The 23,511-nt window shown below is 31.8% G+C and overlaps 2 protein-coding genes across 2 annotated transcripts; both read left to right on the top strand.

The window, feature by feature from the left end:
• Positions 1–424: 424 nt before the first annotated feature.
• On the top strand, positions 425–8,078 carry LOC129870358 (protein PELOTA 1). The gene is made up of 16 exons (XM_055945116.1): positions 425–658; positions 797–879; positions 2,134–2,209; positions 2,668–2,742; positions 2,825–2,881; positions 4,073–4,118; positions 4,597–4,672; positions 4,880–4,955; positions 5,045–5,077; positions 5,154–5,222; positions 5,382–5,488; positions 5,762–5,834; positions 5,957–5,995; positions 7,085–7,179; positions 7,424–7,530; positions 7,752–8,078. Exons 1-16 carry the CDS (start codon positions 608–610, stop codon positions 7,823–7,825), a joined length of 1,137 nt encoding a protein of 378 aa, XP_055801091.1. The 5' UTR covers positions 425–607; the 3' UTR covers positions 7,826–8,078.
• A 3,248-nt stretch (positions 8,079–11,326) lies between these two features.
• Positions 11,327–17,953, top strand: LOC129870126 (calcium-dependent protein kinase 1-like). Its single transcript, XM_055944737.1, has 7 exons — positions 11,327–12,594; positions 13,151–13,294; positions 14,751–14,903; positions 15,490–15,605; positions 15,702–15,869; positions 16,802–17,026; positions 17,430–17,953. The coding sequence occupies exons 1-7, from the start codon at positions 11,781–11,783 to the stop codon at positions 17,559–17,561; spliced, it is 1,752 nt and encodes a 583-aa protein (XP_055800712.1). The 5' UTR covers positions 11,327–11,780; the 3' UTR covers positions 17,562–17,953.
• Positions 17,954–23,511: the final 5,558 nt, after the last annotated feature.

The raw sequence follows: 23,511 nt of genomic DNA, 5'->3' as shown, positions 1-23,511 counted from the left end.
ATTTCTTCCTTGAGGATGACTTGTAGATTAATCTTTACTTTTAAATCTACCACGTGGATTACGCCACTGGAATTTGCACTTCAAATATTCCTTCTTAGTCTTACTCAACTTGAATCCTTTTGACTCCAAGGTCTATCTCCAAATCTCCATCTTATCGTTAACTCTGTAACATGTCTCGTCAATCAAAATTATATCATTGACAAATAACATACATTATGACAACTCTTATATACATCTCTAATACATAATTATACATTATATACGCACAATTATCCACCGTTTAAATAATATCGATATATTACATATAAATACGACCCTTTTTGTCAACATGTTCACATAAAAAATCCAAGAAGAGAAAGTGGAAAAAAAATTAAAAAGAGAAAAAAAAATATAAGAAGAAAATAAATTAAAAACTCATTCTTCACCAAGCTAGAAAAACCTAAAGACACAAGGTCACAAACCGTTAAAACCTGTAAGTTCTCCATTGAACTGAAGCAAATCTCTTACGAAAAAAATCTATTTGTTTTCAAAATTCCTCTCCTTTTCTCTCCCACAGATGCAAATTTATTGAATTTCTCATTTACCTAATAAATTTTTTTAATTCAAGATGAAGATTGTTCGCAGAGACCTTGTTCCTGATGGCCCTGGTAGCGTAAAGGTAATCTTTTTTTTTTCTCTTTAATTGTCTTAATTTCAGTAAATTCGAGTAATTTTCGTGATTTTTTGAAACCCCAGATGAAGAAAACGATCAAATTGATTCGGTATTTTTTATTTTTTATTTTCTTGTATTATACAGATAATTCCAGAAGAACCTGACGATTTATGGGTTTCCTATAATTTGATAGCTGAAGGTGATACTGTCTTAGCTGTTACTGTCAGGTACTGCAATTTTGCTCAATTTCAATACTGTGATGTCTTGGTATTTTTTGGGGATAAATTAGTAATTTTTATTCGTGTGAATCGGGGAATTTTCCGAATACAAGATGTGTACAAAAGGTAGAGAATTTGTAGAAAAAACATGTTTTTTTTTATAAGAAGTATCTAGTTTATACTGCTCCCTCCGTTTCGATTGGTTTGTCTGGTTTTGATGTTGAGTTTAAGAAAGTAAAGAACTACTTTTGAATTTTGTGGTCTTAAACTAAAGATACGCGAGATGTTCTAAAATGTCCTTTGATCTTGTGGTCTTAAATATGCCGTGGAAAGTTGGTATTAAAGAGTTTTGTTTTGGTACAAGGTATTAAAGAGTTGCCAAATAAGAAAAGAGGCATTGTTTTTGAAACGGACTAAAAAGCAAAGTAAGATAAACGGAGGGAATATTTGGTATCTCATAGGTGGTACAAGAATTTATTAACATGCTAGTCTCTTGCCTAATTATGATTTAATCATGAAAGATGGAATCTTTATGTTGAATGAACTCTTGAATATAGGTGTAAGTTGATAATTAGGTCCAACTTCAGTTCATTCGAAAACTTGAAGCTTCTCACTTTGTTTGTAGCTACATAGTCGATTCTCTACACTTGTTAATTTGAACCATGTTTCTCATCCTGTTGAGTTGATTAAAAATTATGTTTTTTGGGATGAACATATTAATTGCTCTTGTTCTCCAAATGTCGATTTTTTCCGTCAACTTTGTTGTTTTACTCATTGATTAGCTAATTCTTAAATAGTGTTATCTTATCTTGAAAATGTAGTGTTTTATGATTTGCGAAAGTAACCTATAGATAGTTAGACTCTAATTACGGGTTGTGTTAAATTGTAGTTAAATTTGTCTAGATTGGCATGAGGAGAGTTTGTATGGAGTAACATGGTCAGTGAGGATTCATAGATCCGATCCCAACTTGCTTGGGCTGAGGCGTTGTTGTTATTGTTCTATGCTGAAATTGTGAATGACAATGTAACTAGAAGGAAATTGGATTTTGAGCATAGTGTGAGTCTTCACTGATTGCACAGGTTGATAATAGTATAGTTATATTTGTTGCTTAAAGTTTATAGTGAAAACTCATTTCTAATGGTGAGAGCAACTATCTTTTGCCAATTATGCTATGTGGGTCTTTGCTGATTGTGAACACGATTTTGCTTATCACGACACAACCTACTAGAAGCTGGTTGATTTTTGCTTGTAATTTCTTGTAGGAAGGTCCTAAGGGAAGCTGCTTCTGGGGGAAGAGATGCTGAACGAGTGAAATTGAAATTGGAAATTAAAGTTGAGGTAAGGATATATTTAACATCCAGCATCATTCAGTTGTGAGGTGTGGGCCTTGGTTAGAACTTTGTCTTGGCTTCCAGCACAAGGCATTTTAAGAGAAATTGAAAGAAAACTTTGAAATCAATTAACTATAGAGAAGAATCTACTAAGGATGGAGAGGAGACTTTTCTCTGTCTTCCTTTTCCAATGTGGCTGAGATGAAGGATTTTTAATTAGGTTGATGAATTTTGAGGATACCAATACAACCTGTGTATGAAGTATACATGATAGATTGTCACATAACAATGCTCCATTTTCAACGAATCTCAATAAAGGCGACATTGATAATATTGTTACCATAGTAATGATAATAATTGTAATATGACTGGAAAGTAGGAAATAGATAGTGTTCTTTCTAGGGTGTTTTCATTTGAGGATATTCCATTCCAATGTTGTATAATATAATTAATTTGGTGTTTTAGAATGTTGAGTATGACAAAGAAGGTTCTGCCTTGCGTATTCGTGGGAAGAATATTCTGGAGAATGAACATGTAAAGGTGTGTATTCTTCAACTAAATCCTTTTGGATAAATTCCTTGCTTTGATGCTGCAACAAAAATCTCTAATTATTTTATTGCAGATAGGGGCCTTTCACACTCTGGAAATTGAGCAACACAGACCATTTGTGCTAAGAAAGGTACAACGCTGCCTTTTGATTTTTTCCCACCTATCAGTCTGTGTTTTCTTTTAAGAGGTCTATTATTTGCACTTCAAAAGCTATCAAGCTGGTGGTATATTTTCTTTAGGATTGCAGCTCTAACAAGTAAAAAAAATCTATAAAGTTATCCATGACATTTACATTATTATTATAAAACCAATGAAATAAAAAAGAAGAGAACAAGTTACCTTTTTTAATAACTTTGGTATCCGGGTCAGCTTGCGTGCACCTCGACCAATCCACGGGGTACCTGCTACCTCCCATCAACGCAGTTACCTCCTACTAGGTAACTCTTTCCATCAAGGTTTAAACAAATGAGAAGAAATTACCTAGTTCTTTTCACCTCCGCTGGGATGTGAAGCTAAGATCTCATGACTCTCAACCCACTTCATTAACCGCTAGACCATACCTTGGGTGCAGTTACTTAAGCAACTAAAATTTTCATTTGTCTGCCACTGGCACCCCTTCGAGGCATCTCTTATTCCTGTCCTTTGTCATAGTTCATACCTTGCAAAAAAGGTGTACATACAATCTTCCTTTCTGTCTCTAGATGGAACAACCCTTCTACATTAATGATGATTCCACCCTGGTTATAGTGGTAAACAATTCCATGCCAAATAACCCAAGAAATAGCTACACATTTTTCAGCACACGCCAGAAAAGCACACCCCAAGTATATTGTCATTGATTTCTCATAAACAAGTGTACAATGGTTCAAAAATTTCCTGAAGGCGTCACTGCTTATAGGAAATTGAAGGAGTATTCCAATCGAAATATAAACGCCTATAAATGTTTAAGCTAAGAATTACAGGTGAACTTGAAATTATGTGGATCGGGTACAGGCCGAATGAAATTTGCCATAATTTCTTTTGCTGCTAGATATATTACTTAAAGGGTATACACTTATCAAACGAAAATTTCTTAGAAGGTATGCATGCTTTTGTTTACATATAATCCTATTTATGTATGCACACTAATTATTTTGTATTTCTTAGCATAGTAGTGATTCAAAGTGATCATTCTTTTCCTATGTCATCATCCTTACTGTTTTTATATGTTCTTTTGTTTAGCAAATTTATGAGCATCTTGTTTGTTTCAATCTTAGTCTTACCTGAACAGAGTTGCTTTATACGAAAGTATATTTGTTCTGACTTGGATTATCTAATTTAGGTGATCTGGGACTCACTGGCACGGGAGGTTCTTCGTCAAGCTTCTGGTATTTTTCACACTGCACTCAAATAAAATTATATTTTTATTTGTTCAAGTGTTGCCATTAACATTATCTGCAATGTTAGGTGTTTTAGTTCATAGCCGAACTTTTCGTCCATAACTTATCAAGTTTTATAACATGTAGATGCTTCTTTTTAGTGCATGGATACATTAATAGTCAATTGACATGATTGTGAAAACCCTTTATAGGTGCATTATTCTCAGATAGATTGTTTCAGTCTAGGTGTGTTTTAGCCCTTATTTTACAGAGGTTTTCTTCTCCACTCATATAGTGGCAGTGAGAACATGATTATTCGCTGCAATTTCGTGTGCGTTATAGAGTACTGTTGAACTGATGAGAAGTTCCCCTATATAATTGTTGATATTTCAGTTGTATTGCTTCTAACATGGATATATGTTTTTGTACTGCTATTAGAGTTACCGTTTCATTATGCTGAATATGGTTTTCCATTTTGATGATTTAGATCCATCTGCGAGCGCTGATCTGGCTGTGGTTTTGATGCAAGAAGGATTGGCACACATACTTCTTATTGGTAAAAGGTAAGCTTGACAATCTCATAGTCCTTTGAATACAAGTTTTAAACAGATTTTGAGCATCTCCTTTTCTTGTATTTAAACAACATGTAATACTTTAAAAGGTGAATGATTAGGTCAGAATTTCTATTGCGGACTTATATGTTAAGGCCGAGTTAACTAGATTGTATGGCATAATTTAGCCTTATGTACTAGTTACTGTTGTCTGAACAGCGTGACTATTACCCGTTCTCGTATAGAGACTTCTATACCGCGCAAGCATGGACCAGCTATTGCAGGTTATGATAAGGTATGTCTCCTTTTGTTTCAGCTTTTATATAATTTAATTATTTTGAACATGAGGTCTCAGTGAATTGAGTTCTTAACTTTGATTTGCAGGCGTTAAATAAATTCTTTGACAATGTTCTACAGGTAGACTTTTGCCAACTTTCTTGATGTTGCTTTATGTCCATAAGCAATATGTTACTGGTTCTTATTTCTGTTGCAGGCCTTTGTCAAGCATGTTGATTTCAAAGTAGTTCGCTGTGCTGTGATTGCAAGTCCAGGATTCACCAAGGTATTTTTTGTTTTTGGTTTCTTTTTTGTTAACACTTCTTGGCTAGTCATACTTTTATGCTATGTTACAACGGAAAGAGCATGCATATCTAATTATATCTATACTATGCATATGCTAATTCAGTTGTGATATTCAATCTTTTTTGGGTTGAATGTGCAGGATCAGTTTCATCGTCACCTGTTGTTGGAAGCCGAGAGGAGGCAGCTAAGACCTATAATAGAAAATAAGTCACGCATACTTCTTGTCCATACAACCTCAGGATACAAGTATGCCTTTCTTTCTCTTTCTCTCTTTTCCCCTCATCCCCTCATCTGACATCTCAAAATGATACTTTCTCAATACATTTATATGCAAATCATAGTATGTTAGACGCGCTTGAGAGTATAGAACTGACTTGTGAGCGTGATTCTCTCATCAGTACTGCTATTTTTAGTACAAATCACCTTCATTATTTGTCTATTTGTAGTTGATATGTATGAGTACAATGATTATCCAGCACGGGTGTTTAAGCCCAAGAGTCTTTTTTTTCTGGTTTACAGACATAGTTTGAAAGAGGTTATGGATGCCCCAAATGTCATGAATATGATAAAAGATACAAAAGCGGCCAAAGAGGTACCTTATGACCCTTGCCCAACTTAATATGATCTTTTATTCTTTGTACTTGTGTGTTTGTTCAAGTCCTTTTCTTACTCTTTGAGAATTACAGTTTCTTTTTCTCTTCCAATCTCAATCAGGTTCAAGCCCTAAAGGAATTTTTCAACATGCTTTCAAATGTTAGGTTCTATCCTTGGTCTCTATGTTTAATTTATATATTTCTTAATAACTTTGGGATATTTCAGATTTTTATCTCTCATATGCTAAGAGTACACGCAGATTGTTTGGCTTTGAATTTATTTCCTTGCTTTTTACAGTGTTTAGTTTGTGTATCTGTTATCTTGGGTTCTGTAAGAGACTTGAGAGTTTCAAATAAAAGTCGAGGTGTTTCACTATGCATGACAGATATCCCTGTTTAAGGAGATCAAGGTCGACTAATCTGAAATATTTCAAGATGAAGAACAGACACGAGGTGTTTCACTATGCATGACGGATATCCCTGTGTGTGCCTTTTTCAGGCCTTTCTACCAATTGAATGCTGAAAATTCATTTGCAACCTATCTTGGTTGAATTTGTTTCCAGCAAGTTTCTGTCATAATTCACAGATATCCAATCATCATCAACTTTGAACTTTTATTAAATTTTAGGGCATCTCAGTTGTATACTTTCATCTACAGATTTTATGTGCAGTTTTACTGGAATAGCAAGAGGAATATCTGTCTGCAACACTGAGGCCATACTAATATGAGAGGGCTTGCGGAGAGAAATTATCATCTGATGTGCCCTTTCCTATACTTTTTTGCAGACAGAAATATAATAAGGAAGTCTGAATTAAAATATTTGTGTTTGATTTCCAGGTTTATAGGCTATTTAGGTCTAAAAACTAGACTTACATTATATAATTTAGGGATGTTAGATATAGAGGTCTTTTGCAAGAACGATTGCCTGTTTGATCCCCCCCCCCCCCAATCCCCCTGGGGCATATTTTACGAATTATGATATTAATTAGATATATATGCTTCCTGCTGCTTTTCATGCTTTCGGAAATAACTAAGGATAACACCTATATTTAAAAGTTTTTTTCCTGTTATAAGAACAGCTTGCAATAAATGTGTGGCATGTACTTTTTACTGAATCTCTTAATTATATGAACGAGCTTTTCACCATATATGAAGTTTACTTCCACTTGTCAATAGAGAGATCCCAGTAAGGTGTTCCTTTCCCCGAAACTTATGGAAGTTAAAGTTACTCTGCTGGGTCTTTTCTAGGATCCTGATCGTGCATGCTATGGACCAAAGCATGTTGAAGTTGCTCATGAGCGAATGGCTATCCAGACACTTCTCATTACCGACGAGCTCTTTAGGTGAGTATCTTATGGTCCCATGGTTGAACTAATGGGCTTTACGAGCAATAAAAATTAAACTGTATTATTGTGTGGCTCAAGATATAGCTTGATAATAAATTTGCAACTCGTGGCATATTTTTAGTTCTAAAGTATCTCTTTTTACATGCTTAGCTTTAACAATTGACATCTTTGGTGCATAGGATTAGTCAATTTCATTGTTGTTGTCATATGTAAACATGTGTAACTTTTTAGCTTTTTACAGGAGTTCTGATGTAGCAACAAGGAAAAAGTATGCTAATCTGGTCGATTCAGTCAAGGATTCAGGTGGTACTGCTCTCATTTTCTCGTCAATGCATGTTTCAGGAGAACGTGAGTATATACATTACTTATTGTTAATTTCCTTTTCCTCCCAGCATTTACATCCCTGCCTTTTAGTCGGCCCCTAGTAATGCTTTGAATCGTATTTCCCTGTCCGAATCACACATTCATCGTCACATTCTCACTTTAAATTTTTTTCCTTCCTACGAACACACGTTCTTTACTACATATTTGGTAAGGCTGATTCAAATAACTTTTGGTTGTCGGCACAGAACTGACAGAGCTAACCGGCATTGCTGCAATCCTTCGTTTTCCTTTGCCTGAACTGGAAGAGATTGAGATGTGATGGAAGAAATGCCCTTTCATTAGTATTGAATGTTATAGATGCCATAGACACACCAAAATGAGTACACACATGTTGTAATGTTTTTCTAGCAGTGGAAGTAAACATCATCAACTGATGTTGTGGTTGCGTTGTTGTATATCCGAGTTTTTCTTCTTTTTATATTAATTAAAATGTAATATATCGTTCATTATCGAGGTGTACTATATTATTGTAACGATTTTTTTCATCGATATATGTTGGCTATTAGATGAAATTTTTTGGTTGTTCACAATTTCTTAGGTTTCATCATTTATGTACTCTTTTGTCTACTTATTCTATGCATAGTTTGGTCCCTATTATGTAGTGTTTTAATTCAGATTCGCACTGTATTGTATTGTTGTTTCTTATTTTATATTTAGATGTTGAGGTTTTAATAAGAGTTTGGAATTTGCAGCAATATTTTTTTTTTTTATAGGAGCACCAATAAACATGACAAGAATATATAAATAATAATTACTTGCTGTCTTAGTAAACCAACTTCTCGAACAATAGTGAAATTAGAATTTTCACTAACGAAATTTAATATATAATAAATAAATAATTTTAATTTTGTATATTGTGTAATGTTTATGCAGAAGGTGTTGAAATGAACTAGTGAATTGAACAGGTTGAAATTATTAGAAGTTGGGTCTTATAGAATTACAAATTAAATTTAATATAAGTTTCAATGGTTAAATGATACACAATTTTGTTTTCTTTTGCACTTTTATAGTTTATTTTGTTCATTAATTTTCTAAGCTTTGCGTTATTGCCGGCAACAATTGTGGATTTTGCATAGGCTCACACTGCATTATTTTCCAATTATTTATTTTATTATAATGACATAAATAGGAAAAAGATAAAGTTAGTATTGAATAAAGGGCTAACAATTGCTAAACTAAGTAGGTAAGAAAATTAACTGTCTAGTTGCTATCAAATTGATTATGGATGAGGAAATACAACACTATAATCTTAGGATCATTATTGAAAATTGCAAATATTCATTAAATATCAACAAGGTTTCTATCAAATACATCGAGAGAAATTCAAGTCTTGGTCTACCGGTGGTGGGTCTTCCTCCTTTTTCCCAAGAAGTCGAGAGGTTAATCAATAAGCCAACTTTCTAGCAAACGAAGAGCACAAATAATTTAGAAAAATGTGCTCAAGAATATGAAGTTCCTTCTCATAGCAAATTTTAACGACGTTGTTTTTGAAAGGCTGTAAATTTCTTCTTTAGTTCATGTATTTTGAGCATAGTTTTTTTTTTGGTTCACTAGTTTTATATAGATTATTTATACATGATAAAATTTTAATAGAAATATAGAGTTTGAACCAATGCTACAAGTATTCTGTAGCTAAAAGTGACTTTGCCCTTAAGCGGAGTCTCATCCTCAACTCATGAAATGAAAAAATCTGTGATACAGAGTGCTTTAAATTAAATAAATGTTATACAACGTGAATCTTGAATTAATCGAATCCGAGATTCAGAATATCTGATGGTTAAATAAAAGAGATTACTTGTTACTCTTAGCTCACTCTTAGTTTTTTTATAGTTTTTTTTTTAATCATTTTTCAACAACATAAAATTACAGTAATGAGATAAAGGTAAGTACTTAATAATTGTGTATTAATTTTCAAAATTTCGCTTCAAACTAAGATAATATATTTGACTTCACTCTAATATTGGATATCATTTCATTAATTAGTCTTGACTTCATGTCTTGATAATGGAAAATTTTGTGATACAGAGTATTTTCCCTCTTAAATAAGTGTTACGAGCGCAAATATGAATTAATCAATTAGTTCTAGATATCCAATGGTCTAACAAAAGGAGATTATTCTTAATCCACTTTCATGGTTTCTTCATATTTTTGTATTTTTAAATAACATAACGCTATATCGAATAAAGAGCTATTTTTGTTCAAGAAAAGTCATTAACACCCCCTTATAAACTTCTTATTTAGACATCAAAATAGACCATTTTGTACCTTTTTGTTATTCAATGAGAAGACTAATACCACTATTGCCTCTTGGTTTTACTTTTATAAAAGGAAACTGTTTTTAAATTATTTGAAATGAATAAAAATGTCATTCGTTTATATTTTGGTCCAAAAATGTCTTTATCGTCAATATTTTGGTTTAGAAATATCCTTATAGTTATTTAATGGGTCAAAAATCCCTTTTTCAAATAAATATATTATTTATTTTCTTTTTGAACACATTTTTTCTAATAATATTTCTTTTATTAGCAAATATTTATTCTACTTCAATTAGAAAAATTAAAAAATTAAAAATATTTCTTATTTTATTCTAATTATTTTTATCGTTATTTGAATAAAAATTAATAATTAATTTATTATGATCTTATATATATGATATATATTATCCATTAAAATATAGAGTACATGAAATTATTCTTTTTTAATTGATAAAATGAGATTACGAAGAATAAAATAATTTCCTACATTTTTATTACTTAAAGTGGTTTTAAAAGAAAGAAAACAAGAATAGAGTTTCTTAAAAATAATATTTTTATAAGGAACAAAATTTATTTTTTCTTTAAAAAAATATATTATTTGGAAAAGCGGATTTTTGACCCATTTTGGAACAATAGGGGCATTTTTGACTTATTAAATAACAATAAGGGCATTTCTGGACCAAAATATTGACGGTAAGGACATTTTTGGACCAAAACTATACACGAAAGACATTTTTGTTCATTTCAAATAGTTTAAGGACATTTTTTACCTTTTTTCCCTATAATTTATTTCGATGGGGAGGAAGGTTACACACTTTTATGTATTTACTAGTTTTATTTTTTTGGGTACAATATTTACTAGTGCACTGCATGCTATAACTCGCAATAGTGATGATCACTTGACTAATAAGTATCTCAGATTTTTTTTTGTCTTAATGAAAATTAGTATCAAGAAAAAATACGACTTTCTGATATAATAACTATTAGTTAAGTGTTCATCTAAGAAATTAACCTAACTAACTGCCCTTTTACTCAACTAAGAAAAGACAAACAATCTTGTTTAATCAAATACCTAGTAGCAAACTCTTACATGGTGGCGGAAAATTATGTTATTTATAGTAAATATCGAATTACCTTCGACTAATTTATGTGTATACTTATTCAGATTTTGAATTCCTTAGTCAAAATTCTGAATGTGCTACTACTCATATATGTTCCTTTTGTTTATCAAAAAATTACACTAAATAAATTTACGTATCATATAAAAACAACTTTAGGCCCATTGGAATATCCGACCAAAACGCGTTTTTCTTGTGTGTCTGTTCTAATTTATTCATTATATATGGCAACTACCATATTTATGGAAAATGCTTCTAAATAAATATAATATAATATAATATATACTTTCTGGATTATTTATTTTTCCACTAAATAAATGAAAACCCTTTAAGGGTCTACAGACCAATTCTCATTTGTTATGCTAAAAAAAAATCTCTACTTTTTTCATTAAGGTGTTCTTTGGCCTTCTCAATGACATAAGAAAAAATTTTCTTGGTATTTTGTCTTTTGCTTTGTCTTTTGTTGGTTTATTTATCTACTTGAATTGGTCATTAGCTATGGCTGCTTAGTGATTCTTGAAAGTTCATGTTTTTATTTTAGTACTAGTTATTTGCTGATGATATTCTTGGTTGTTTGAGAGATTTTGTTTCAAGTTTAGTAGTTACAGTTAGTTAAGATTTTGGGGGGTTTATCTTGTATCTTGATTTGGTAAGGGTTGAAGTTGAACAAATTCTTGATTTTAGTACTTTTTTGAGAGTTTGATAAAAAAAAGTTTGACTTTTTCTTGATTATTTGGTTCAAGTAATCAAGATCTTGTTGGATTTTGAAGAGTGGAATTATAAGATCTTTAATGTTGAAACTGAGGAACTGAAAGATTGAATTTTTAGGAATTAGGAGCAAATGGGGAACACTTGTGTTGGACCAAGTATTTCTAGAAATAGATTCTTGCAGTCTGTTTCAGCTGCAATGTGGCCGGATCGGGTGCCGGCTGAGTCTGCTTCTACCACTAATGGTGATAGTGCTAGAGGTGAAACAGTAGAATCAGGAAAAGATCCTGATTTGGTAGTTCAAAATAGGGCACCAGATCATATTACAATGCCTAAGTCTGAACAGAAGGAAGTAGAACAGGTGAAGAAGGAAGAGGGACCGGTACAGCCTAAGAAGGCGGTAGAGATGAAGAGGGTAGGTAGTGCAGGACTTAGGACTGATTCTGTATTACAAAAGAAAACAGGCAACTTAAAGGAGTTTTTCAGTATAGGAAAGAAATTAGGACAAGGGCAATTCGGAACTACATTTAAATGTGTCGAAAAAGGGACAGGAAAGGAGTATGCTTGTAAATCGATTGCTAAGAGGAAGTTGTTAACAGATGATGATGTTGAAGATGTTAGAAGGGAAATTCAGATAATGCATCACTTGGCAGGGCATCCGAATGTTATATCAATAAAAGGGGCTTATGAGGATGCGATAGCAGTTCATGTAGTTATGGAACGTTGTGCGGGAGGTGAGCTTTTCGATAGGATTATTCAGCGGGGACATTATACAGAAAGAAAAGCAGCTGAGCTCACAAGGACTATTTTTGGAGTTGTTGAAGCTTGTCATTCTCTGAGCGTCATGCATCGTGATCTTAAGCCTGAAAATTTTCTTTTTGTTGATCAGAAGGAGGATTCACTTCTCAAAACTATTGATTTTGGATTGTCAGTTTTCTTCAAACCAGGTACTTAATTTGATGAGTTTGTAGTTACTTTGGTGGAAGCTGCTTTAAGATACTGTCTTGATTAATGAGTGCAATGAGCATGGAATTTATAATATAGAAAACATGATCAATGAGAATTGACATGTACTATTCATGAATTTTCCATGTTAGTTCTCCATTGTTTTCAACATGACGTCTTCGCTACTGCATTTGCTTTACTTGAGCCGAGGTTCTATTGGGAACAACCTCTCTGCCTTTACAATGTAGGGGTAAGGCTGCGCACACACCACCCTCCCCAGACCTCACTTGTGAGATTACACTGGTGTGTTGTTGTTGTTGTTAGTTCTCGGTATTCACGATGCAGATTCTATTGGACTTTGTCCAAGACTGTATATTCATTTAGATGCACTTCGTTCCTATTCACGGGCATTCATATTATATTGAACTCTCTTGATAAAAAACTCCTGTATAACCATCTAATGAAATTTGCATCTCTTTCTCCTCTATGCTATGTTCTTCATTAGTTGCTATGTTTGATCTCCCGAAACATCCTATTTATTGATGTTTCCTTTTTCAGGTGAGAGGTTTACTGATGTTGTTGGCAGTCCTTATTATGTTGCACCGGAAGTTCTCAAAAAACGGTATGGTCCTGAAGCTGACGTCTGGAGTGCTGGTGTGATTGTGTACATTTTATTAAGTGGAGTGCCTCCTTTCTGGGCTGGTGAGATTTGAGTATATTTGTTTTCTTTACTTTATTCTGCAATTCGCTCTGTTCACTCATTCAAAGTTTACGTTTCCATTGATATCCTAGAGGAAAATCCGGGCTGTGTTATTTTGGCTGAAAAAGATGATATGATATTCTCAAAGCTTGGGGGAAACTTTCTCCGGGACAAGGAAAAGGATTTATGAACTCCTGGTTTGACTTTTCCAATTCCTCGAATTATGGTGATTCTAGCGCTACCATAATCATATTACCATTTAGTCGATAGGATCCTGTCACAGGTTTCCCTTCATGCATAGTGTTGGGATGAGCCAACTCGATAATATTTTTAACGCGGTGTGATATTACCCGCTTTGGGCCAAACCTACTCAATTTTCCCCAAAAAGCCTCACTCCATTAAGACTATCCCTACACCTTATATGTAGTTTCTCCCAATCTTCTCACCTTCCAATGAGGGACTTTGGTCGCACACCCAACAATTTCCCCCTTGAACTAAGTTTCACACGGTCCATCACCACGATCCAGGATCTTCCCCTTTAATTAGGTACCATTTGTGGCGGAGCCAAGATTTTCGATAAGTGGGTTCAAAATCTGAAGAAGTAGACACACGAACTAACCAAAAGGGGTTCGACATCTACTATTTATACATAAAAAATTATTTTAGCCATGTATAAATAATATAATTTTTCGCCGAAGGGGGTTCTGATGAACCCCCTAGCCTCCATGTGGCTCCGCTCTTGGGTACCACGATCCACGAATCAATTTTCAAGTTTCACTGTGTGCAACCCCACATGACCGAGCATATATGCCCGCCGAAGCCCAAAGCTAGCTTCTTCTTGTGTGCGTGCTTCTCCAAGCTACCTTTGGGATGATAAAAGTAGTAAAGTGAGTCTCACGCCATCACAGAGTCATCTCCATACTCGTCTCGTCGAACCTTTGGCTCTAATACCAACTGTTGGGCTAAGTCAATCCAATGATATTCTTAAGCACTGTTATATTCCCGCAAAAGGCCTGACTGCATTAAGAGTATCCCTACACTTTGTATGTAGCTTGTCAATATTTTGTTCGCACACCCGACACATAACATCTCTCTCGCACTCCTCTTATCCATCTTCTTTTCACTTATCCACTACTGCCTCTCAATCTATTTTCCTGCAGTTTACAATAGATCAACTGAAATTTCCATAGTGTTTGCTGCATTTGTGTCGACTGCTGCTGCTGACCCTAAAGGAGTCGAGCAATCACCAGAAAATTGGGAACTTCCTTTTATATGCATACACTTTAAAGAAAAAGAATAACTGCACATTCAAATTAAGATCTATTTTCATAAACCAAACCAGTTTTGTCAGCAAGGGAAATAAAGTGAAAAAGATTTTATGGAAACCAAATGCTGCTCTTCCAATGATGTCATATCTTTTTGTATGATTTCTCTTTACTAATATATACTATCATACAGAAAATGAGCAAGGAATATTTGAACAAGTCCTGCATGGTGATCTTGACTTCTCATCAGATCCATGGCCTAGTATTTCAGAAGATGCAAAAGACTTAGTCAGGGGAATGCTTGTTCGAGATCCCAGAAAACGTTTAACTGCTCATGAAGTCTTGTGTAAGTATTCTCAACAGTTTGTCTTATCTGATATTTGAGTTTAACATGTCTACCTGTTTAAATGATAGTGGATGAAAATTTACTAGTGGGAAATGGTTTTACATTTCTACATTGGTAATTCACATATACAAGGTATAAAGCTGCTTAAAAAATAAACGTTGCGACAAGGACCCAAACTATCTGGGGTTGGCTATATGAATACTATTCCCTCCGTTTCAACTTGATAATTCTACATGACATGTTTAAGAACATACGATTTAAAAATTTTCTTTACTTTCTTAAACTTTGTTCCAAGTCAAAGCAGACAAACAAATTGAAACAAAGGGTGTATATCAGTGTGCTATAATTTGGCTTGTTTCATTCCAATACTGAATACTCAATAATCTCCTACTATTATATTTTTTATTTCATCATTGATCATGTAATTGTGCTAATGTAATGGAGAAAGTTAAACTCTGGCCTTGTGGTTAATATTTTGTATCTCCTTGAATCCTATGAAATGAATTTAATCCTTCCCATTGCAAAAATTTCTCTCAAGACAACGAATTTGGATAAAAGTTAATGAGTGACTTTGATACCTCTGTAGGCCATCGCTGGGTTCAAGTTGATGGTGTGGCTCCAGATAAGCCTCTGGATTCTGCAGTTCTGAGTCGAATGAAACAATTTTCTGCGATGAACAAGCTCAAGAAGATGGCTTTGAGAGTGAGTCTATAGATTCACAAACACATCCAAGAATCATACAACCTGTGGATTGAAACTAGTCCGCTAAATATTGTGATTTAACACTGTCTTTTGCAGGTCATTGCTGAAAGCCTATCCGAAGAAGAAATTGCTGGTCTGAAAGAAATGTTCAAGATGATAGATACAGACAATAGTGGTCAAATAACTTTTGAGGAGCTCAAAGTTGGATTAAAAAGAGTTGGTGCGAATCTCAAGGAATCCGAGATCTATGATCTTATGCAAGCAGTAAGTGATCTTATTTCAAGTGGACCTTGGTAGATATGTCAGTCTATGTCAAGATAAGAACCTTCATAGGTAAAATCATCCAAATAAGCTAATTATCATCCCGAGTTAAATAAGATTTTGATCATGCAATAAGAACGAAGAAGCATGATTTATGTGTTTGGGGGACAACAAAAATGGGACAAAGTTTTTTAGATTCTACAATATTATTAGTTCCATAAGTTCCGCCAAACATTCCTCACGAAAGATCATTGCTAGTTTCTAAATATCGTTTGTATCATGTGATGGAAATGTGTACACCGGAGAAAAATAACAAAGATGTATATATGTCTATGTCATAATGATAATAATTAGTTAATTACTCAACCTCTTCTTTACACGAAGGAAGTAACAAAATGAACAAGTGAAAAACTGTATTTCTTATGATTTTGTTAAGAGTTGTAAATATGGTATCCAGTATTTCCTCAATGCTGATGAATATATTGCTACTGTTTTAAACAAAAGACCAGCATAGAAACTTAAAAGTTCCCTTGTTTCTTACTTATCTTTTTGGTCTTAAGGATATTATTTGTGTATATGTAGTAGTTGGATAGATTGAGAATTACAATAACAACACCAACTAGCCTCAATTAGTAAATTTCGCCTGATGGGAATTTTTGGGAGTTTGATTGCTAAACGGTAAAGGGGACTGTATGAAGCTAATATTTGTAAATTGGAAATAAAAATTGTGCTCGTGAGTTTACATTTGATCTAGTCGATGAGGGCAAGAAGTAAGACAGAACGATTTGGCCTTTGAATATCCTCTTTTCTGTGTTGGTTTCTATTTGTACAATCTTAAATCTTAAGATTCATTTAGCCTCATGACATTCTTACATCTCATGCTCAACCAAGTGATAGCGACCTCAAATAACTCCTCATATTGTCTGAAATTGCAGGCAGATGTTGATAACAGCGGTACAATTGATTATGGGGAATTTATAGCTGCGACATTACATTTCAACAAAATCGAAAGAGAAGATCATCTATTTGCTGCTTTCTCTTACTTTGATAAAGATGGCAGTGGCTACATCACTGCAGACGAGCTTCAACAAGCTTGTGAGGAATTTGGCATTGGGGATGTCCATCTGGAAGATATGATAAGAGATGCTGATCAGGACAATGTAAGTTCTATTTTTGCTCTCCTTGATTTTAATATTTGAAATCTCCGAGAAGGCTCTTTAATCGGAATTAAAAGGACATTCTTTTCTAAAGTTCGGCTAGTTCATATCAAGAATCTAAATCTTCTTTGTTTCTTCGCCAGTAAAATTTATAGTTCGTTCTACTACTTCCTCATCTCTTTTGGTATCAGACTTACTAAAAATGTTCAAAAGGCAGTATAGAGCATTTGTTGGCATTTTTCAGAGACTTAATCGAAACATCACTTAATTTTGAAGGATATGCAGAAGACATCTTTGTATGATGTTACCATAAAATAGTGATATGCTTATACAAGCAAGACGAGCTTCTTGAACATGTTATTTCATTCATGGTAAAAATGTGAGTTTTCTTCTGAAAAATTTTCAGGATGGGCGTATTGATTACAATGAGTTTGTCGCTATGATGCAAAAGGGACATCCAGTGAATGGTGGTGGTGGTGGCAAGAAAGGTCTAGAACACAGTTTCAGCACCGGATTTAGAGACGCTCTAAGATTCTAGAGAGCCTTTGCCTTTCATGACCCCCCCCCCCCTTTTGTTTGGTTGTATAATAGAGAAACTAGTGCTTGCCAAGCAACAACCTTGCTTTTCCAATGCACTTCAGTAATATTTTCCCCAGTTCTGCAAAATTTTCTCATTTTTTGCTGAATAGTTGCATTTGCTTCTGTAATACTAGTGTTTATTGATACTGTCTATATGTTGCATAGCAAGAAACTTGTGTCACACTTTGCACCTATAGAATGTTGAAGTATAAGATGTATCGATGAGCAACAACTCGATACTTCTCTCGAAGTTGCTTATTTTAGATCGCAATTAATTGCTTATCGATGAGCTACAGCTCAAAAGGCATGTCTTTTTCCTTTTTTGGCAACTTTTTCATTTCAAATTTTCAATTGACATGTTTTATATTCAACATGTGGGTTAATTGACTAGTGTTGTGTGTATATCAAGCTATACTACATTAATGGACCATGACAATGTCAAATGGGGCCATTATAATGTCCCCTGTGCTATTGACTTAGCTCTAGGTTGTTGGGGTCAATAAATGAAGTAGTCTTCCAAGAACTGTTAGGAATATCATCAAAGAGTACGGTGAGATGGTTGAAATTTCTTGATTTTTTACTCAGAATTTTTGAGTTTGATTCATATAACTATGTATGAGCCCCTAAATTTCGGATGATGGATCCACTTTTTTGTGGTTCAGGCCAAGATTAATTAAAATGCATATTTCATTCGTCTTAATTTATGTAAATTAACGTTATTTGACTTGACATGAAATTTAAAAAAGAAAGAAAGAAAGACTTTTAAAACTTGTGGTATAAAACAAGTCAGAGATATTTGTCGGGCTATAAATTATCTCATTAAGGGTAGAATCGATATTTTAAAGTTAAATTGTTACTAAATATATAAATGCGTATTTTTTTTGGAATGACTAAAAAGATAGGAGTCTGGTATAAAAGAAGTAATTCACATCTTATTATTTGATTTAATTAAAAGGACTTGAATTAAAAATCTTCTATTCCATTGATTATGCGATTGAATAATATACTAAAACTCCTTAATAATGAGGGAGCTAGAATTTTTATTAAGAAATTTTAAAATATTATAAAGAAGTAAGCATACGAAGAAGTCAAAAATGTTCAACATCTACATCTACCATAGATAGATTAAAAAAAAGATATAATATATAAACATATTTTTTAACTTAACTTTAATTGATATTTACTCCTTTCAATTTTAATTGTACACAAATAAATACTTAAAATAATTATAAAATTGAATAAATAAACGCACGCATCCATGATGACAATTGGGATAAGCCCATCTCCAACACCAACCCCCTCCACCAAAGCATATAGAAATACAAAGGGAAAGTTACACACTTGACAAGGACTTCTAAATTTAAAAATTATGATGATTACTTAGTCAACAAATAAATAAAATAATAAAATAAATAAAAATTTAAATTTTGTATGTACCAAACATTTAACATTCAAAAGGCATAGGTGGTGATGGAATTTTTATTTTTACAAGAGAAAATGTAGGTCAGAAAATAAATGCATCAACACCTGAAAATGATAAATATATAAACTTTGATCCCAAACAATAATTAGTTTAATTTTATCCCACATTAATCTATTGTCATGTTCTTTAATTTGCTCAGTATGTTGTGATTATCATACACATTCTTATTCTTAAAAATAATTTGTATTTTAAAGGTAAGTTAATATATATAATTGAGGAAGTTATGTTTGAATAGGTATTTAACTTGATATGAGTGAAAACTGAAAAGGATTTTTATAAAACTTGAACCCCATCTTCAATATTCCCCCCTAAGAACTCAGTCCAATATTACTAAGTCAATCTTATTATTTGATTTAATGTGTAAGAGGTTAATTTTAAGAAAAAAGTTGGACCATTCAAATTTAAAAAATGATGAATTTCTTAGTCAACGAATAAATAAATAAAACTTAACCATCAAAGGATGTGGTGCAGCGGATATAACTGCTCCTTTCTTAATTAAAACTCTCGAATTTGAGTCTTGAAGTATGAAAAAATCTTTAATAGGAAGCGCTTCCCCCAAATGGAACCCTACGCGGTACAAATTCGAAATAGTCAAATTTCAATACGAATACCAGACACTGTATGAAAAAAATAAATAAAGCTTAGACCAACCATTTATTAACATTTAAAAGTCATGGTTGATAATATTAGAATTATTTACAAATTACAAGAGAAATGTGTAGGAGAAAATAAAAGTGGCCCTTTAAATGTTCCATTCTAACAACCTCAAATTTATATATTACTTAAAAAGGGTTTTTTTTGGTAGCCGGTTAGAAGAAATATTGTACATATATTAAATTCTGCATAAATAATATCATTATTGATAATTAATTAAGATTATGTATAAAATTAATTCGGTATTTGATACTTTGTAATTTAGAAACCTCATAACTAATATATGTATAAGTTACGAGGGAATCAATGTATAATTTTATATATGGTAAACAGTAAAATAATTAATACATGAATAATTTAATCCTGCATAACTAATCTCTAAAATAAGTACATAAATTTCTACATAACTAATCCATATCTTACTAAAAAGAAAGTGCAAAGTATAATAGTTTGTTTTCTTATATTATGTGATTTTTGGAAAGGCAAGAGATTATTTTAGAAAAACCTTCGAGAAATTCGAAAAAACCTTCAAGAGATTTTTTTCCCGAAAAATCTTCGACTTTAAGTACAAACTATCGAGAGTAGGCATGTTATTATTGTTATAGTATTTGTGGTTATATTATGCGAATGTGAGCTTAATGAACATATCTTATGATTAATTTTTTTGACATTATTTTTTATGGATTATTTGATTTGTTGTATTAAATGAATAGAATGTATTAAATACAAATAATATTAAGTATCAAGGATTTTAGAAAGAATAATATATTGTATTATTAATATCATGATTTACTATATATAAAAATAATACTGAAAAATGTATAACTAATATAAAAAAAATTAAATATATTAAAATTAATAAATATATTATTTCCTTTAATACTCTCTACTAAATAATATAATCCACACAGATGATTTAATTCGAATAATCTCCACCCCTATGGAAAGGTGGTGTTGTAGAACTCATCTGTGTGGATAAAAATAAAATGTCGGTTTTATTTTATTTTCTTGGTTTCTTATGAAATCTTTTTTTTTAAAGGGCGGCTGCTGTTGGGTAGTTTTTCACCTACTCCTTTTTGTTTAAATTTTTTTTTAAAGAGATTATCAAATTTGTTAAGCCTAAATACGTTTCTTAAAAATAATTGAAACATCTTTCAGAAACAAACGAAAAAAATAATAAATATATTATCTCATAGATTTAATTAAGTTAAATAAGATATTACATTAGCATCAGAAAGAACTTTGGTAAGTACAAAAAATAGCAACATCAAATAATATGCTATTATTTAACTTGATTTGACTAGAAATGTAAATGTCAAATTAAATTGATGATCTATATGAATTCGGATATACACACTTCAATTTTTTAAAATAAAATTATATATTTAAAATTAGCATTATAAGTCATATTAGTTAATCATATTTAAAATGTTAAATATTTTAAAAAAAATTATGATAAAAATATTTTTTTAATTATATCAAAATAATATATATAATAAAATAGAGCTAAATCAATTAATGTGAAAATGGATAGATGCAAAGCTGTCTCTGTGCTGGAGAGGATATATACAGCTGCATTCGTGAATTTGGATAAGTTGGAATGTCACATATTTTGTGTATTCCAAAAAGATAATATTTTTTTTTCCGAAACTCTTGCCAGCGAAAACAAAGAATTTGCCTTTGGATCGAGTTCGTCGAATCGAACTTGTCTAGTGCGAATTACATCTTTTATATAATTTGCGAGCTATTGCATAAGAGCGAGGGTTTTATTCTGTGCCCACACAAAGAGTAGCGACTGCGAATTTCCCTTATCATAATTTTTTTATTTATATAATTGTGATATTTGAAATAATTTTTGCGCATCTTAATTAATTTTATCGAATGTTTATCACCTTTTATATTAATAATAAATATCAAACAACTTTATTTATCAGAACTATAATAGATAAAAAAAAATAGTATTTTTGTCTCTAATTTCCCAAGAAGATAAATGCAGCATTTGGAAATTGGAACCATTAAATTATTTAATACCTTAATTAGTATTCAAGCATAATTTCTTTTAAGTATGTTTATCATTATATATTATTAAGACTAAAATATATCTTCTTTGAGAAACAAATTAATTTAAAAAATGGTACAACAACAATATATTGAGTATATTCTCACAAAGTGAGATTTTGAGCGAATATAGCGTACGTAAAACTTTACCTCTAACTCAAATATAGAGAAGTTATTTCTAATAGGCTTTCAGATCGAGGGATAATAATTCAAAATAGTTCAAAAGAAAAAATAATAGAAGTACAAGACATAACAGATAGTAACAAAAACAACAACTAGTAACTAAATCGTAACTATAACAAAATAATATGATAGTCAAAATACAAGAAACAATAAATAATATTAAAATAATTTAAAAAATAGTATCATAAAAAATTGAATAGTATTTTGCCATGACTTTTCCGCTTCAATCATTTCTTTTTCAAACTACTTTGGATTTTATCCTTCAACTGATGATTTATTTAAAACGGCCTCTTTACTTCCCAAATCAAGGATAAACTCTACGTACGTAAACTCTATCCTCTCCAAACTCTGCATGTGAAATTATACTGAATATATTATTATTTTATATATACAGTGGCATAGTCACATATAGCCAAGAATGACCAATTGAAAACTCTCATAAAAAAATCATATTATCTATATAAAAAATTGTACGACATAAATAGATTAAAAATTATTTTTCATAAATATATATTAAATTTTGGACATATCCTTGATGGAATTTCTTACATCACCTGGCTATTAACTCATTGTCCAATTAATGCTGCTACAAATTAATGTCCACAAACTGAAAAGAAAATTTCTTGCCAAGTTTCACATTTTTCCTTGTCATCAGATAATCCAATCATTATATTGTTGCTTTTTTTTTTTTGGACCCAATAATAAAGGAGTGGAAGGAAAAAGAGAATTGAAAGTTAAAATAGGATCATGCATCTTATGGAAAGTTGTAATATTTTGCATTATAGATGGTCTATTCAGCATAGTACTCTTTTTTTGTGTGTGACCCATGAGTAGAAGAAAAAAATGTTTTTTTTGTTTTTTTTAGGATAAAATTTAAGATTTTTTATTAATTAAGTGCAGAGAAATCGTATCCATTCAATTAATAATAAAACAAATCTAGTTATTCAGTATAGTTAATAAAAGGAATAACAATTCTCAATTATTTATTTTAATTTATGAATGTACAAGTCACCATTATTGCAATAAAAATAAAAATAATACACTCCCTCAAATCGTAACTATTATGGATTATTTGTTTTAAAATATTTAACATTTTAGAAAACTAAAAAATCATTTTTTCCCTTTCAAATATATCCTTATTGCTCAAATTAATGAAAATATTAACAAAAATAAGACGGTCAAGAAAGAATAAATGATCGTTTTGATAAAAATATTCCTATAATTGAAGTTTTTAATGTATTTCTAAACAGATGTGCAATATTACATTCAATATGGAAACAAATGAAGTATAGTGTGAAAATTAATGTCAACTTTAATCGACAATTCAAAAGAAAATAAATAATAATTTATAAAATTTAATTTTATAATTATTAATTAAGCAGACATCTGAAAAATCGATTTATCTACTAAGGCAAATTAATTCAACATTTTGATCTAATTTCCTAGTCAAAAATAGCCCCACCATAGAGGCCATAACTTTAAATGTGTGGTCTCATATTGCCAAATTAAATTAGAGTTTTTATTGATACAT

Source organism: Solanum dulcamara, chromosome 10 (genome assembly GCF_947179165.1).
Source record: "Solanum dulcamara chromosome 10, daSolDulc1.2, whole genome shotgun sequence".
Taxonomy (NCBI): domain Eukaryota; kingdom Viridiplantae; phylum Streptophyta; class Magnoliopsida; order Solanales; family Solanaceae; genus Solanum; species Solanum dulcamara.
The sequence above is the reverse complement of the archived record's forward strand: the minus strand, read 5'-3'. Positions and strand labels throughout refer to the sequence as shown.